Source organism: Telopea speciosissima, chromosome 2 (assembly GCF_018873765.1).
Source record: "Telopea speciosissima isolate NSW1024214 ecotype Mountain lineage chromosome 2, Tspe_v1, whole genome shotgun sequence".
NCBI lineage: Eukaryota > Viridiplantae > Streptophyta > Magnoliopsida > Proteales > Proteaceae > Telopea > Telopea speciosissima.
In genome coordinates, this window is record NC_057917.1 from 68,632,633 (window position 1) to 68,650,124 (window position 17,492).

At 37.3% G+C, this 17,492-nt stretch overlaps 1 protein-coding gene across 7 annotated transcripts in view; it reads right to left on the reverse strand.

Annotated features, from left to right (window-relative positions):
* LOC122652041 (serine/threonine-protein kinase svkA) overlaps positions 1-17,492 on the reverse strand; it is a 34,251-nt gene that overhangs the window by 4,715 nt on the left and 12,044 nt on the right. For all 7 annotated transcript variants that reach the window (XM_043845675.1, XM_043845673.1, XM_043845674.1 and 4 more), the window contains 6 exons: positions 13,327-13,438; positions 13,072-13,109; positions 12,891-12,944; positions 2,000-2,068; positions 1,793-1,909; positions 1,584-1,652 (listed from right to left, as the gene is read on the reverse strand). In XM_043845675.1, coding sequence (XP_043701610.1) covers positions 1,584-1,652; positions 1,793-1,909; positions 2,000-2,068; positions 12,891-12,944; positions 13,072-13,109; positions 13,327-13,438 — 459 coding nt within the window. The remainder of the gene's footprint in view (positions 1-1,583; positions 1,653-1,792; positions 1,910-1,999; positions 2,069-12,890; positions 12,945-13,071; positions 13,110-13,326; positions 13,439-17,492) is intronic.

Below are 17,492 nucleotides of genomic sequence, written 5' to 3' on the forward strand. Positions count from 1 at the left end.
TGAACAAATCTCTCACTATACGGTTTGGTAACAGCAAGGAAAATGAAAGATCAGAGTCATAATAGGGGATTGGGAAGAAGAATAATACTTGAGAGGAAGAGAAGAAGGAAGAACAGGAAAAAGGGAAGAAGAGAGAAGAAAGAGAATACCTGAGCAAGAACTCAGATTCGCAAAGGAGGAAGAAGAGAATGTACACAACTCCACAACCATAAGAGGTAAACCAACTCAAAGTTTATTGAATATTCAAGTCTACAATGGGATTAAATGGCAAAAAACTGAATCAAGTAGGAAACTATTTCAGAAAAATAAACTGAACAAGCCTATGTATCTACTTCCCTAAAAGTAAAAATTTTGCAAAATTACAAGATATTCCCAACCCGCCTACGTATAACTGCATCAACTGTCCTGTCCTTAAAAGAACTCAACTCTTTTTTGCCACTAAGTTTTTGATTAAGTCTTGTATTACTTGGGTTGGCCCATAGAACCCGAACAGGGTTTCCAAACCCCGGGATCGCATCAAGAATACCTGAGGAAGAAACTCACATTTGCAGGGAAGAAGAAGAGAATGTACAGAACTCCACAACCATAAAAGGTAAACCGACTCAGTTTATTCAGTATTCATGTCTACTTGGGATTACACATTTACATGGCAATTTAAATAAGAAAAATTTCTACCTAAAATAGAAACTGAAATCAAGTAGGAAACTATTTCAGAAAAAAGGAACTGAATAAGCCTACGTATCTACTTCCCTAAAATAAAAATATTGCAAGATTACAAGATATTCCCAACCCTCCTACGTATAACTACATCAGCTTCCCATCTCCGCTGGTTTGTTATTTCATCGTGGGTTGAGGAAGGAGATGATAAATCTCTTTATTTACAAGTAAGGACATCTTGGCCATTTACAATAAAGCCCTTACTTCATAGTTTAACTGTCTTCTTCCATCTTAATTAAATTCCAATTCTATCCTGCTCTTCTAAACATATTACCCCTTTCTCCTTGATTCTATTTTCATCTTCCAAAGGAACCCAACTGTTCAGCATATTTACAAAATTGCAATTAAATTTAATTGTTGAGCTGTTAAGCACTAGGGTGGGTCCATTGCACCCCGAGGTCACATCATCAACCCATACTTTTTGGATGAGAAAAATAGTTGTTAATATACAGGATAGATCCAAATTCAATGGTTGAAACTTGGAAGATTCTAATTCACCCATGTTCAATACCATACAGAACATAAAAAATAAAGTGTAAAGCAAATCCAAGAACATGGCAATTCTCATTGATTATAAACAAGAAGAGTTAGTCCCATACAAACCAAAGCAAACTCACAAGGTAATTTGCATCCAGGATGGGAAAGGTTTTTCTCATTTAATAGGAGTCTGACCTGCCCCCCCCCCCCCCCCCGTTCTCATCCATTTCATGGCTAGTATGACAAAGATACCTCATAACTTAAGATGTCTATATATCTAGAGTTGCATTACTCTCAGAAATAAGAAGTGACAGTCTTAAACAACTATACCTAAACCATTCAACACCAAAAGAAAATAAATACGGCACCAAAAAGATATAAATAATTACCTCAGCAGGATTTTTCTTTAAACATAGGGAAACTAACTCTTTCATAGGACGGGAAAAATGCTCATCCAGCTGCACAATAAACAGAATTCTCAATTCTTAATATAATAAGTAGTAACTTTCCATCTGGCAAAAAGCACTAATGGTTCTGCATCAATTGAATGAATTGATAGTGATAGTATTTGCCACACATCAAAAAACATTCAACACACCTGAGGTGGATTTTCTCGAGGTATGATAAAAAGAACCCTCATTGGGTGTAGATCTGCAAGTGGAGGCTCTCCTTTTGCCATCTCAATGGCAGTGATTCCGAGTGACCAAATATCAGCCTGCATCCAGCAAAAGCTGATTGCATGAAACAAGTGGCCCAAGGTTCAACAAGCAAAACAATTACCCCATGCAATTCCTCCAAGACTTACCTTCTCATTGTATCCTTCTGAATTCTGAATTACCTCTGGAGCCATCCAGAAAGGTGTTCCTACAAATGTCTGCCACAGCTTAAACTTGTCAGTAAAACTACAGAGTCAATATGCATAACAGTTTTCCTCCATATCTAGAAACACAAATCCAGAGCAGACCCTATATGGAATTCAAACAATGAAATGGGATGGAAACTAATGAGGTGAAATGAAGACAGGCAGAAAAAAAATATCACTCAGAGCTTTGGTGAGCTTCTCATGCTCTCTCTTGTGCTTTGAAGATCGTCATGGCCACATAAATACTTGCTTAAGCCATTAACGAAATGCTAGATCTTCGCCATAACCAATTTGAATAAGAGCATTAAAAAGAAAGCGGATCTACAACAAGCAGAGAGGAATTCATATGATCTCATTTTAATGAAGTCTGGGTGCAACATTAGGGCCTGTTTTGATAATACTTGGTTATGGGCTACTGTTTTAAATGTTTTATTTGTAAAGGTGATGCAGTTAAATCACCTAAATGGGCTTATTATATTAGAAATAAGCTTTGGGTTGGGTTATGTATGTGTTGGGCCTTTGATCCAATGTGTTTTCATTGTAATGGGCTTATAATATGGGTAGAGGCTAGGCATACGAGTTTAGTTAAGTAGGTGTCTTTATTTTAATTGTTATTAAGTGTTTTTGTTAGGTTGGATTAGGATTCTATAAGTCCAGTCCTGTTTTGAGTCAGTTTCCTTCATTATTCTAGTTTCCTAGTTGGTTCATATTACCTTATTAGTTAAGGATTGGATTAGGCCTTTCCTTTTTAGCATTTGAATCTGTTTTTGAGTCTTATAAGTTTGTAAAGGGGTCCAACCTTGTACACGAATTTGATTAATGAGACTTTGGCTTGAGCCTTTTCTTTATTCAGTGAGATTCAGATTTGCTGTGAAACTCAGTTAAGGATGGAAAATCCTTGGGAGCAGTGGGATTCTGATCCAAGTTTGCTGGTGTGAAGACAAGGTTACATTCCGCTTCTCTATACTAAAACAATCAAGTAAGTTGTTGTTTCTCCTTCCATCGATTGTCACTGCTTGTTTGTGATTGCATCTGTGAATCTGACTGATTAAACTCAAGGTGAACTACTGATATCCATAGTAGATTTCTACCGATCATTATCTCTCAGAAACCCCACAGTGGATGCTCGGTTTTGGACCCCTTTTTAGCAGAAACGAGATTCACCATTGAGAAGAATCTATCCATCTGATCAGGAAGATATTTTAGGGCATTAAAGTGCTGCCGTAAAAGGACCTTTGACCAGGGTATTGTCCAGATCAGAGCTTATGATCTGGTGTTAAGCAAAATCACCATAATTCTGGACTTTTTGTGATCAGATTCTGAAGATTCATCTACTGATCTAAATCAATCGATTGGCTTATTAGTTATTACTATCCTTTGGGAATTTGATATACTATCAGGTAACTACATTCAACCAGAGTTTAGTCTCCATCTAAGTTGCTGATGTGTTGATATCTGAGTTCCTAGATTTTTTTTACTATACATGCTGATTCTGGAATCACTTGACGGATTACAATTTGACCATTGGAACATTGCAGTTTTTTGGGATTTCGTTATTCTAACATTTAGTGAACCTTGGTCAAAATCTGACCTTTATCAGAAAAGGTTGACTTTGACCCTAAAGTGGACCTAATTTCTGGTTTAGAGTTTACTTGTGATCCTGTTACGAGGGTGTGTAATCCTGAATCTAGGGTTCAACCTACATACCTCCGTCAATTTGGCAGCAGATCAATGGCTACATCAGGTTCTAACCCTACAGAATCAAGAGACGATCAAATTTCTATGCGACAACTTGCTGAAGACGACCTTGAAATCAGTGATGGACTTACCCTAGCGAATGATACTGAATACCAGCCAATGGATGAGGATATGACATGGCGACGTATGAAGCTAATGACGTCAATTGTATTCAGGTTGCGGAACCACAGGGAGAAGTCTGGAGACATCATGGAACTTTCTACACTAGAATGTCCAACAGATCCAGAGTACCATAAATGATTGTGGAGAACGGTAGTTGTGCGAACATAGTTTCACATATCTTTGCCCCGAGAGAAAATCTTCGAAAAGAACACTCACAACCTTACATGGTTTATCTCCTAAATGCAACACCTTAGAAGTTGATCAAAGGTGTTTAGTTCCACTCAAATTGGGTGGGTTCCTACATTGAATAAGTCTCATAGTTGTCAAGGCGGCAAGGTGACATAAGGCGGTGGAAGGGTGCCTAAGCGCTTATGCAACAAGGCGCCCATGCCCAAGTGCTATTTTTTATTTCCCATCTTTTCTAACATTATTTAGTATGCTAAAAGTACCTTATAACATTAAAAATCAACATTAAGCCACATCAAGTCATAAAAAAATCAATATTAAGCAACATCAAGTCATCAAAAACCAATATTAACTCACATTAAGTAATCAAAAATCAATATTAAGCCACATAAAGTCATCAAAAATCAACATAGAACTAGAAGACAGTAGAACTGAAGAAGCTAGCTATTGGAAGTTTGAAACAATCAAAACATACATTTGGTTTATACTGTTTTTAGAAAATATGATCTTATGAATAAGTAATTAAATTGCTCTCGATTTAGAGAAATGTTCCTGTTCTCTAAGAAGTTTGACTGATCAAATGATTTTATTTTTACATGAGACCTTTTGTATTAGGTAGAACACAAAACCAGCTTTCCAACAAATCCAAAATTGTTTAAATCTAATCAATATTGAAGTAGTTATGTTCCGGTCAAACCTTATTTGGTGTGCACGAATGCTATCAAAATCGCTCTGAATGAAAATATTTTGTTAAATATCAAAACAAATGAATATTTTACTGCACTTTGGCTTTTTAGCAATGTTTTACCATATTAAGATTTATGAAATTTTTAGATTTGAGAAAAAACTCAGCATTGGAAAATTGAAAATTTCACCTACCGCCAAAAATCCAGTTTTTGTTCTTGAACTAGGGAGTTGACTTTTTATCCTTTTAGAATTTGATTTTTTAACTATTTTTATTGGATTCAAATTGGGGGTATTTGCTTATTTATGAATAATATCGTAAGTAAATGAAATACAAATGATATTTGGCATAAATAAGTGCCCAAACCTAGTCCGATACCAATTAAACCAATGCAAAGCGCCCTACACTATGGCGGCAGTCGCCTAGGCCCCTACAGATCCGCCTGTACACCTAGTCGACGCCTTGACAACTATGATAAGTTTAGTGTGACTTTATCATAGATGTCAAGGCATCCAGGCACCTTGGTCGCCTAGACGCTTTGACGAAAGCACGGCATGATACTAAAGCCAACACCAAGCCTATGAAGAAGCAAGAAACGAAGGAAACAACTAAAGAAAAGGAGCCTGAAGTTAAAGATAAAGCTAAAGTGATCACAGATTCACAATGAATTGTGATGATAAAGAAGTAATACTGTTTGAAGCTTCAAAGACAGAAGATCGACGGGTAGAAGATTTTACCGAAGAATCTACATTGAAGAGGTCAAAGTAGACAAAACTGAAACAGTGGAAGATGTGATAGCCCTCAGAGAACATTTCACAAGAAATCATCAACATTCATGATGTTGTTCATGAAGAGGTAAAGCTGATGCCTCAAGTCTTCGATGAGAAGGCTACCAAAGATGAGGGCTCAATGAATATGACAATCATAGTTAATATTGATTTAGAGGTTGAGCATAGAGAGTTTGTTATGCCACCAAGGTTCTTTGAAGAGAGAGCTTCACGCCTTGGAAGACTACATTCCTAACATCCACAAGCTGCCAGAGTTCTGTTATGGTTTGAAGACGGATGTTCAACGTCTATGGCTGATTCCTTGACTTTGCAAAACTCGAAGTTGAGTTTATTCAAGCCGGGGAGAATTGAAGCAGTTAAATCACCTAAATGGGATTATTTTATTATAAATAAGCTTTGGGTTGGGTTATGCGTGTGTTGGGCCTTTGATCCAATCTGTTTCCATTGTAACGGATCACTTTAATGGGTAGAGGCTAGGCATACGGGGTTAGTCAAGTAGGTGTCTTTATTTCTTTATTTTAATTGCTATCAAGTGTTTTAGTTAGGCTGGATTAGGATTCTATAAGTCCAGTCATGTTTTAAGTCAGTTTCCTTCATTATTTTTGTTTCGTAGTCTTACCCATGGTTCAAAATATCGCTTAATTTCGTATATCTCGAGCTTAACGAGATGCGAAATCAGGTCGAAATGAAAAAATACCATATTTCGTCGATATCTCGATATCTCGTGAGATATCGACAAAATATGGTATTTTGGCTTAAAGTGTCACGTGAAGGGGGGCTTTAATACAATATTTCGAAGATTTCGGTCCATATTTCGACCGAGAGCTGCATTTGCTAAGGAATTTCAGTCTTTTGCCTATTCTTCCACTCTTCCAAGCTCTCATCCAACACTCTAGCCATTGTTCAAGCACATTGTTGTCGGATTTTCGCCGGTAAACTCATCGGAGGGTCATCTAAGCTCATCATCCAAGCCTTTTTCCACTATTTAAGGTAAATTCTATTCCTCTAAAACTATTTTTTTGAAAAGACTATGTACAAATTTTGTTGGATGGTGATGATATTAATATATGTTAGACACCGGAGGCCGATCTATAGCCTCACGGTGTCGAAATTTTTTTTCCATATGTATTTTTTTTTTTAATTTTCTGGTTTTAAAAATTCATTTTCCTACAATTAAAATAGGAAATAATTAGGGGTAATATGACTTGGATGGTAATGAATTAAATATATGTTAGACACCAATGGCCGATCTACGGCTACACGGTGTCGGATTTATTTTTCTGCTCTTAACACAAGATACGGACCACGGAGCACGTGCCCCCGCACCCCCACCCTCGAGAGGCCCCCTACATACATACAACAGGAAGCGTAGGGGTCGACAAACACAGTTGCAACCTGATCACATGGACATTGATAACCTATCTAGCTCTGTTGGTGGTTTGAGTATGGGTGATAGGGAGGGAGGACCAACTGGACATTGGCGTGCCCCATCTTTTGACGGACATACCACTCCATTGGCATCGGATTATGGTGCATCACAACCTTACGGTGGATATGGATATGGATCATCATCATATGGGCAGTTTAGTGGGGTAGGGGACTATGACTACACCCCAGTCCCGAGGACATCTTGGATCATCTTTTGTAGATAACATCTTTGCATACCCTAACGGACCTAGCTACCAACCTCACCAGCCATACATGCAGCCAATGCCATCGCCTCTTGCGCCGGCGCCAACATCATATCACAGTGGATCATCTTCTTCACGGACTGGATCGATTGGTAACCCTAGTTTATATCCTAGGATAGGTTACCTACAGTATGTTGATGATTCCATTTACGTGACACTTGTGGATGACTACACTCGTTTCTTCTCCGATTCTATACCGTGGTCCACATATGTCCTTCAAACAGAGAGCAATGGACGTCGACTCCAGCGAGGCATGAGTGGGATTGATCCAAGGAGATACAACAACTACTATTAGCAGTTTAGCACTTGTAATTTGTAACTTAAGTTGTGATTTCATTAATCTATGAACTTGTGAGTTGTGACTTGCGAGTTGCGAGTCTTGTGACTTACTAACTTTGACACTAACTTTGACACTTAGTGTATTGCCTTTAAGGCTTTAAGCGAGTTATTGAATATTATGGAGTTTATGAGAATCATGGTACTCATCAATGTGTATTGGCTTTAACTTGATATGTGATGAAGTTAAATACTATTATTAAATATTAACTGCCTAATCTATGTGTATTTAACTATTTATACATTAGGGTTGGCGATCGTATGTCAATCAAGGGTGCAAGCCCAAAACACCAATTTGAATTCACATTTTTACAATTTTATGGTTTAAATGTGTTTATTAAGCTTAAATAAGGCTGTCCATGAAGTTTCAGGCCTAGATATGGCCAAATACCCCCCGAGATGGAGCCCCGAAATATTGCAGAAAAAATGCAATATTTCGGTCATATTTCGCGATATTTCGGGTATCTCGGTAGGCCCGAGATACCGAGATATCGCGAAATATTAAACCTTGGTCTTACCTTATTAGATAAGAATTGGATTAAGCCTTTCCTTTTTAGCGTTTGCGTCTGTTTTCTGAGTCTTCGTAAAGTTTGTAAAAGGGTCTAGCCTTGTAAACGAATTTGATTAATGAGATTTTGGCTTGAGCCTTTTCTTTATTCTGTGAGATTCAGATTTGCTGTGAGACTCAGTTAATGGTGGGAAATACTTGGGATCAGTGGGATTCTGATCCAGGTTTGCTGGTGAGGTTACATTCCTCTTCTCTGTACTCTGTTTTATATCATGTAAGTTGCTGTTTCTCCTTCAATCGATTGTCACTGCTGTTTGTGATTGCATCTATGAATCTCATTGATTAAACTCAAGGTAACCTACTGATATTCATAGTAAATTTACTACTGATCATTATATCTCAGAAACCTCCCCAGTGGATGCTCTGTTTTGGGGCCCTTTTTAGCAGAAACGAGATTCCCCAGTTAGAAGAATCTACCCATCTGATCAGGAAGATATTTTAGGGCATTAAAGTGCTGCCCTAGAAGGACCTTCGACCAGGGTATTGTCCAGACCAGAGCTTATGATCTGTTGTTAAGCAAAATCACCCCAATTCTGACTTTTTGTGATCAGATTATGAAGATTCGTCTACTGATTTAAATCCACCCATTGATTATTACTATCCTTTGGGAATTTGATATTCTATTGGGTAACTACATTCAACCACAGTTTTGATCTCCATCTAAGTTGCTGATTTGTTGATATCTGAGTTTCTAGTTTAGGAACTATACTAGCTGATTCTGGAATCACTCTATGGTTTACAAATTGACCATTGGCACATAACAGCATTTTGGGATTTGGTTATTCTAATAGTTTGTGAACCTTGGCCAAAATATGACCTCCATCAGAAAAGGTTGACTTTGACCCTATTGTTGACCTAATTTCTGGTTTAGGGTTTAATTGTGATCCTGTTATCGGGGTGTGTAGTCCTGAACCTAGGGTTCATCCTACTTAAGCCCCATCAAATGGGCTCAAATTAAAAAATGTGGGCGTACCCAGCGCACAAGGCTCCCGAGTCCCGCCACTGCAGGACTGGGGAGGGTTATAATGTACGCAGCCTTACTCCCGCTTCGCGGAGAGGCTGTTTCCCGACTCGAAGCCGCAACCACTAGGTTGCAAAGGAGCAACCTTACCGTTGCGCCGAGGCCCGCCCTCCACAAATGGGCTTAATTATAAGGCCTAAATGTTAGGTCCATAAGGGGGGTACACAAATTTAGACTTTTCATTTAGATTAGTAGTGGAGCCCATTAGCTATACGTTAGTAAGTTATTCTATTTATTTATTAGCCATCATTCTTGCGGGGGCCATCCTAGTCATAGGAAGTTTAGAAATCTTTTATTATTTTTAGGTCTTTTAGTCTTATAGGAAGTCCACAATAAATGGAAGCCTTTTTCCGTTTTTATTTAAAGAGATGTAAACCCCCCCCCCCCAATACACACACATCGAATGGAATAGAAAGAAAAAAATTGAAAAGAGATATTATGATCTCTCTCCTCTCCTCTCCTCATGATTTTGGTTTTCTCCTTCTTTTTCTCCAATGATATCTCTCTCTCCCTCATATTTCTTCTCTTTTTTTTTCTCCCTATTATCCCCTCCTACTTCTCCCAATTGATACCCTATTTTCCCTTTCTTTGCTGTTGTTATCAGGGTTTTAAGTATCGGTGCATATCGTACCATATCGGCCATTACGTATCGGTAGCGATACTTATTTTTTAAAAACAATTTGTATCTTCCCTACATTGGCTGATATGGGATCGACACGGATCAATAAAGGTAAGATACACTCGATACGCTTCCTTTTAAACTTGAAATACAGACACTAAGTGCGATACAAAACCAAGAGCAAACGAAGGCCTTGGAAACTTGTTTTATAACTTCAATATCAATTGGGGAAATCGTCAAGTACAAAAAACAACCTTCATCTTCACCATTTCAACAAGTTTTGGGGATTTACAGCGCTCAAATCACGGATAGAAAGAGATTTGGGCGAGAACGAGGTAAACATACAAACCCTCTTTCTCTTTTTTTTTTTGGCTCAAATCTATTTTTTTCTTGCTTATTTATTTATTCTTTTGTTATGCAACACTAGATTAGGTAAAAACGACTCAATCCTTGTATCAAACTTATATATATATATATTTACATATTGCATTATAAGGTGTCTTATGCTTCAAAACTGTATTTTATGTGTATCCTAAGCACATCCATGCGTTTCTTGACCATTTACATGTGTATCTTTAGCGTCTCTCCAATACAATACGATGTCTCTTAAAATCACCTTTTCGATATGATACCCGAGACTGATACTTTAAACCATGACTGTTAAAGGTAATAAAAGCAAGGGTCACAGCAGCTTTCCCACTCTGTTTCAGATCTGCATCTATATTCTGATATCAGGTTAATTTCAGATCTGATTTCTGTTAATTCTCTTTTAATCTTTGTTCTGTTATACACCATTATTCCAGATCTGGTTTCTCTGTTAGTAAGCTTCGTAGCTATCCTGAGTTTCTGTCTTTGGATCTGAAACTTATCTAAACAGCCATAGTTCCTTACTTCCTTAATTATTCTCTAAACCTGGGGCCTCTCAGCAGCGTAAGTCCTGATTTGAGAATGAAGGTTTAAAGGACTGCATCATATTTCCAGCTTTCTTGAATACACAGGACCATATTATCACGAAAGAATATTACCATACCCACAGAACTGACAGAAGAGCAGAGTCGCAAAGAACACAAACAAGTTTCCTTTAACTAGCAGTATTTCTAAATCTGCCCAACAACCTTTTAAGCGTAAGAAAAAAAAATTCATCACATTCCCAGTAAACCAAACAAGAATGAATTTCCTAATGTTCGGTATTCTTTGAATACCTATCTCAAAACCTTCTCTTAGTTAACAATTAAATCTTTCTTCTGCAGTTTCTTTCCATGCTTGCAACATTATTTAAGTAACTCCAAATAGACCAATTTAAAGCAAGCAGCAAACAAAGGAGTTGAATAACTAAATAAGCAAAAATTAAAGACCACCCAGGTGGTGGCCATTAGAAATTGCACCTGAAAGAAATGCCCCTACTTCCAGGATGATGTTGGAAATCCAGAACGTTGGATAGATAGGTCAAGGTCCAGATTGGCCATATGTCCATGTTCAGCCTCAAATTCCATAGTTTACCCTCCCACGTAATGGCATACATCCCATGTATGTCCATGCACCCCGTTGTAGTCCCATGCACCATCTTCACGATCCTGAATTTTTAATTGGTTTATTTTGCCACCTGGGCAACCCAGGCTGAAACTTGACAAGTGGACAAGGGTTAATGCAAAAGTTGACCTTGAACCAGGAAAACCGGCGGGAGATCGATTGCAGCCAGGATCAACACGAAAGGATGAACAAATTGAGTAACTGAAACTTCTATTGCTTTTTTTTCTGTTTACATATGGAGAACATTAAAAAAAAAAGGGATATAGATAGATGAAGGGGGGATAGGGATAGGAGGGCGTAGGCTATCTCAGCCTTGGGTCTCTCATCCACAGCTATCTCAGCTGTTGAACACAAGTCTTCTCTGACCAAACACTTACAAGCAAGCAATAGAAATTCCATTAATCAAGTCCGAATTCAAGTACAACTGATGGGACCTAAGCTTCACAAAATAGAAAGTCCCAAAAATAGAAACCAAAAGAAAAGAGAAACTAATTCTAACTAAAAGGAAACAAAGGACTGAAATAGAAACTTAAAGATATAGAGAGTTCTAAATAAAAGCTAAGCCTACTTTCTAAATATGAAATTAGAAACTAGTACTAACTTGCTAAAACTGAATTTAGAAACTATCTAATCAAGGCAAACTAACATAGTTAAACAAAAATAGGAACAAAGCTGTCCATATGTGCCCCCAAATCACTGTTCATGTGAACAGTAATTCGGGTATTGTTCATGTGAATAATAGCTTCTTTTTTATTTTTTTATTTTTGTCTTGGTCTCTTATCTTCTTCATGCTACTCTCTGGGCTGGGACTGCCTTAGTGATTCTCCATAGGACCAACAAAAACTTGCCACATCATCAGACCAGGCTGCCTCTCACAGCAGTCGAATCCCACAACCGTGCTGGGCTGGTTTTGGGGCTTTTCCTGCGGGTACATATGGACTTGTGATCTACATCAGGGGTGCTTGGGTTCAACCTTTTCACAAAAAAAAAAAATTCAACCTGTCCACAAAAAATTGTGCTCCATTTGAGCTGTGCCACATGATAGATATTTGATGTCAGGTGGTGCAATTTTGCAGATCACCTAACATTAAATTAATGAATGTATGAGCATGGCGTCAAAGAATGGTAAGTCCAAACTAAGACATTACCAATTTCAGGCTTTTCCATTCATGATAAATTAAAATATATATCAAAGGATAAGGAACCTCATAACTGCTGCCACTTTAAGGGTAAGGCTCTTCGCTAGATAAGTTTTCTTTTAGCTAATAAATCAACATGCAATCGAAAGGCAAAATTTTAGCACTTAGCACCATCCAATAAAAAAAAAACAATAAATACATGAACATATGACCAAACAAACAGGTCACGACATGTATGCATTTAAATTATACAAATCGACAAGACTACAAAACAAAATTCAAGAAAGGAAAAACAAAATAAAGAGAGATGAATCATTCGAGGAAGCAGAAAGAAACTAAAGAAACTACGAACAAGAGTTGTTGATGATAGATGTTCAATCAAAGCATGAACATGATAGTGGAAGAGATGACCTTTCTTCTTGAAATTGTCCGTGTTAACTGTGCAGAAACACCAAAATCTGCAACCTGTCACAGCCAATGGATTTAGCTTAAGAAACCATCGGTAACTGCAGACAATCTTAACCCTTCATTTTCTCCAGCTAGTCTGGGCTGACAACATTAGAATTCATATGAGTGAAAAGGCTTTATGTACCTTAACATCTCCATTCTCTGTCAGTAATATATTTGCCGCTGCCAAAAGTATAATAGCAAGTTTGCGATTCAACAGAATAATCAACAGAAAAGAAGATAGACATAAACGGAAAGATACCATCATAATGCAAATTGTGCTGTAAAAATCGGTATGTTTTTACACTGACAATGTTAACTGTTAAGTGAAGTTTATTTTGAATCCTTCGAAGAATAATTGTCAACCAATAAATGAAATACAAATAGTTTTGAATATGACCTTTAATATCTCTGTGAATTTTTCCTTCATTATGGAGATACTCGATCGCATGTAGCAAATCACGTAAAATGCATGCTATAGACATTTCATCCAGTGGAGGACCTGTTTGAATCTGCATAAGCATAACATATTTACAGGATAAATTATTAGTATACCCACAAAAAAGACCAACAATGTCTTTTCTTTCCCTTTTTTTTTATACATAGCCAGAATGAATAGTTCCATAGAATGGTTTTTATAAATAAACGAAAAGTAAAATTTTGTAGCATTTGAAGTTTAGACAATAAATTGTAAAGATGATGATACACATCCAATACATGATAAGCTGCGAGAAAGTCATTTGAGGTGGCATGGACATGTGCAACAGAGGCCTTTAGATGCCCCACTATGGAGGAGTGATTGAATTCAGATTGAAGGACTAAAAGAGCCACGGTTAAGCCTAAAATGACCCAAGGAGAAATGGTGAGAACTGAGGAAAGACAAGCATAGTTAGGCCTTGTAACAAGATGGCTTTGAAAAGAGCTGATTGGAGGGAAAGGATCCAAGTTGCCGACCCATTTAGTTGGGATAAGACGGAGTTGAGTTGAGTTGATAAAACACATCCAAATGAAATGAAAAATAAGTACAGCTTAAAGTTCCTTCTTATGGCTTAAAAACAATCAAACAAAAAGTTTTTATTCTTTTCAAATAACGCTAGGATTTTATAAAAGATGAAGGAAAACCAAAAGATAGGAATACACACAAATAATACAGTTAAGTCCCTTCTAATTTCCTGTATCCAGGTATCACTGAACACTTAACAAATACAGGCCCATGAAATTATCTTCTCATTTTCCATATCCACATGGTTCAAATTTTCCACTTTTCCTTTCCAGCCTTATAAAGACAGCAATATAAAGACTTACAGTGAGAAGCCCTCAAGTATTCTGGTTCCCTCAAATATTCAGGTATACTACCAATGAGCCGTGATAGGCTGAAAAAGAGCAACACTAACAAATCTACAGAAAACATAATCGCAGTGAACCTAAAATACAGCAGAAACTTAACGTGAACAGAACTTGCAAACTAGGAACGCGATGAAGATGAAACTAATTGATGCAGATCCGTCACCGAAATAGACTTGTTTTACTAGGAATAAGTCTAGGGTTGGGTTTTATACATGTTGGGCCTTTGAACCCATAGGTTTTCTATGTAATAGGCCACTTTCATGGGCCTAAAATATGGGTAATTAGGTTGCATACGGGATTAGTTGTTTTAATTCCATACTTAGGTACCGTTTGACAACATTTTGTTTCTGTTGTTTCTGTGGTATTAATGTTTCCAGCACACAATTAGCACAGAAAACGCGTTTGAGAAATCCATTTTGTTTCACTTGTTTTTGATAACAAAAATAGAAATATATAACAATTTATGCCCAAAAAAACCGTTTTTGTAATAACAACTTTTTCTTGTTTTTACAATTTTGTTACTTTCATTAAAAACTGTTACCCGATATTTTGATCTCTCGCTTATCTCTCGCTCAACCTAAAGGCAGAAACCTGCAACTCTCAAGCTGTCATCGTCCTCACCTCAAGCTCAACGATCACCTGTGGCTGTCCCTCCACCGTCCAGGTAAATCTCTCTCTCTCTATCTCTCTTTATCTCTCTCTTTCTCTCTCTCTCAACCTTTCTCTGAAAGCCCTTCTCTCTCAGCCTCCTCCTTGAAGAAACGGTCTGAGATCCAGGTGCCTGCGCGATATCCCAAGCAAGCCTCGGCCTCTTTCTAGGACGCCGATCGATGTGTGTGTGAGGAAACTCTGTCAAACACTCCATCTCCATGGTTGCGCAGAGACACTATCAAATAGATCGATATGTGAGAGGAACAAAATTGGAGAACGTCCTACTCAAGAAAGCTTTGTTCTTCCGCAGAAGAATCACGAAACCCTAATACCCAACCCTAGTTTTGAAAGTCACTAACCCTGGCTGAAGCGTGAGTGGTTGAGATTGCAATTCCAATTCCCAATTTTCCTCTATTTGGTCTGGTAAGAACTGCTACTCGTCCTTTTTTTTTTTTTTTTTTTGAGGGGGTTATCTAGAGTCGTTCTAGCTGCAATTTCTTTCTTTGTGTCTATGGGGTTGATGCTTCTTTATAGCTTCAAACCGTGGCTTGCTTCACCTTCCTTTTGTGCTCTCTAGATAGAGGGACACTTGTGCATTGAATGTGTTCAAAGAAATGACCCTCATCCTTTCAAGCTGATCTTCAATCTTCATCCATGGGTTCCCCCCCCCCTCCCCCCGATATTTTTTGGATGAATTGATCCATTAAACTGTTAAGATCAATATGGATGCTCTGAACTGTGCTTGAGAAATTAGAAGTTGAATTCCGTCTGGAGTTACAGAGTGAATATGGTGCGAACTGTGATTCTGTGAAGGCAGTATTTATTCTAGAAACTGTGCAAGTGTAAACAAAAAGAATGAATATAGAATGCTCTCCTCTCAAATCCCAGTAGAAAGCCTCAACTCCAGTATTTATTTACAACTCCCTAAAGCTTCTACTGCTCCTTTCTTTTACAAAAAGATTGAATCTATGAAAAGAGAATAAATCCTAAAAAAAAAATTGAACAAACATGAAACATGGACACTTGGAAATTTATCAGACAAGGTTCTAATAAATTGAGTTTGTACTACTTCTACTTGTCTGAGCTTTTTTATAAAATTATATCAGTTTGTTCATAGGCATTACTTCCATTATTCATTTAATAGTTAGCTATATTACCTCAACATGAAAGACAAACGGGTCCAAGGTTTATCCTTTGCTGTGTCTGGGTAACAGAGATTGGACCAACCAATCTTGAATACAACATCAGCATTAGTCTATGTTGTTCTGTTATTTGACCAAGCTATCCATATAAACAAAATAGAGGAAAGAAGGATAGCTTGCAGAGGTGGAAAGAAGGTGAAGAGAAGTTTCTGGGAGCATAGGAGTTCAGTAGGAATCCTAGAGAGGGATTGATGGGAGGTGTATGCAGTCTAATGAATATTCCAGACGTATCAGCAAAGGGAAATTAGCAGCAAACAAAATAGAGAAGTATTGGAGTAGTTTTCAATTAACTAATTAACTATTAATCTCACCTAAAAGATCTCTTCATAACCCATTCCTTTTTTTTCATTCTCTTCTCTATGACAGGGAGTGTGCAAAGGTAATGGACAGATCTGAAATAATTTCAGATGCCTATTCTGCCCAGAAAAGTCCAAAAAAAAAAGGTACTTCCCTCGCTCTTACTCAGATATTGAGATTTATCTGTTACATCAGATGCATCTGTAGGAACTTTTATATGTAGTTTATCCTCTCTTAATTCCTTATGAATAAAAATTCTGCAAAAATTTATATTAAATGTCTCTCTCTTTTAGGTCAACATACTGCATGTTTGCTTCTCCAAAGAAATCATGATAGGCCGTACAAGATGAACATGAGCGGAAAAATAATGCTATAGTGGAACACTTCACATATACATTGTGCTTATGATTTAATATAAATCTGGCACTAGATAAGGTGCTGAACAGGGTCAGATTAGCTGAATTCTGGATGGTGTACTTGTTGCTCATTAGTGACTTGTTATCTAATGAAGAAATAATTGATTTTGATCTTCCTCTTCAATAATTTTTTTCTTGTTTTGTTACATGATCTTTTGTTTTGTTCAATACATGTGAGAACATTAGGATGGGTTGTGGCAAGGTCTCAATTGGGTATTATCAGAAGCATGGTTTGCGGCATGGTCTCATGGTTACTTGTAAATTTCAAACTTTACTTGTTGGGTCTTTAGCTCAAATTGGTAGAGCACTTGGAACATGAGGATGTGTCAAGCATGTTCCAAGGGGATGGTTGTTCGAATCCACCATGACCCTTTTTATTCAACTGTTCATAGAAGACAATCATGAGCAACATACAATGCTTGCTTCTCTGTGTTTTTTTTTTTTCTTTTCTTTTTTTGTTGATAGTTTGAATGAATTTTGTTGCTTCTCTGGTTTTGAAGATGCAAAAACAAATGAGACATTTCCTATTTGTATTCTTTAAAACTTTTGTATGTTTAATCGATCCATACACTTTTGTAATTTATAGTGTTAATGGCATTTTTGTAATTTATAGTAACCTATTAGTGCATCTCTGTCTTTTTTTTTAATATACA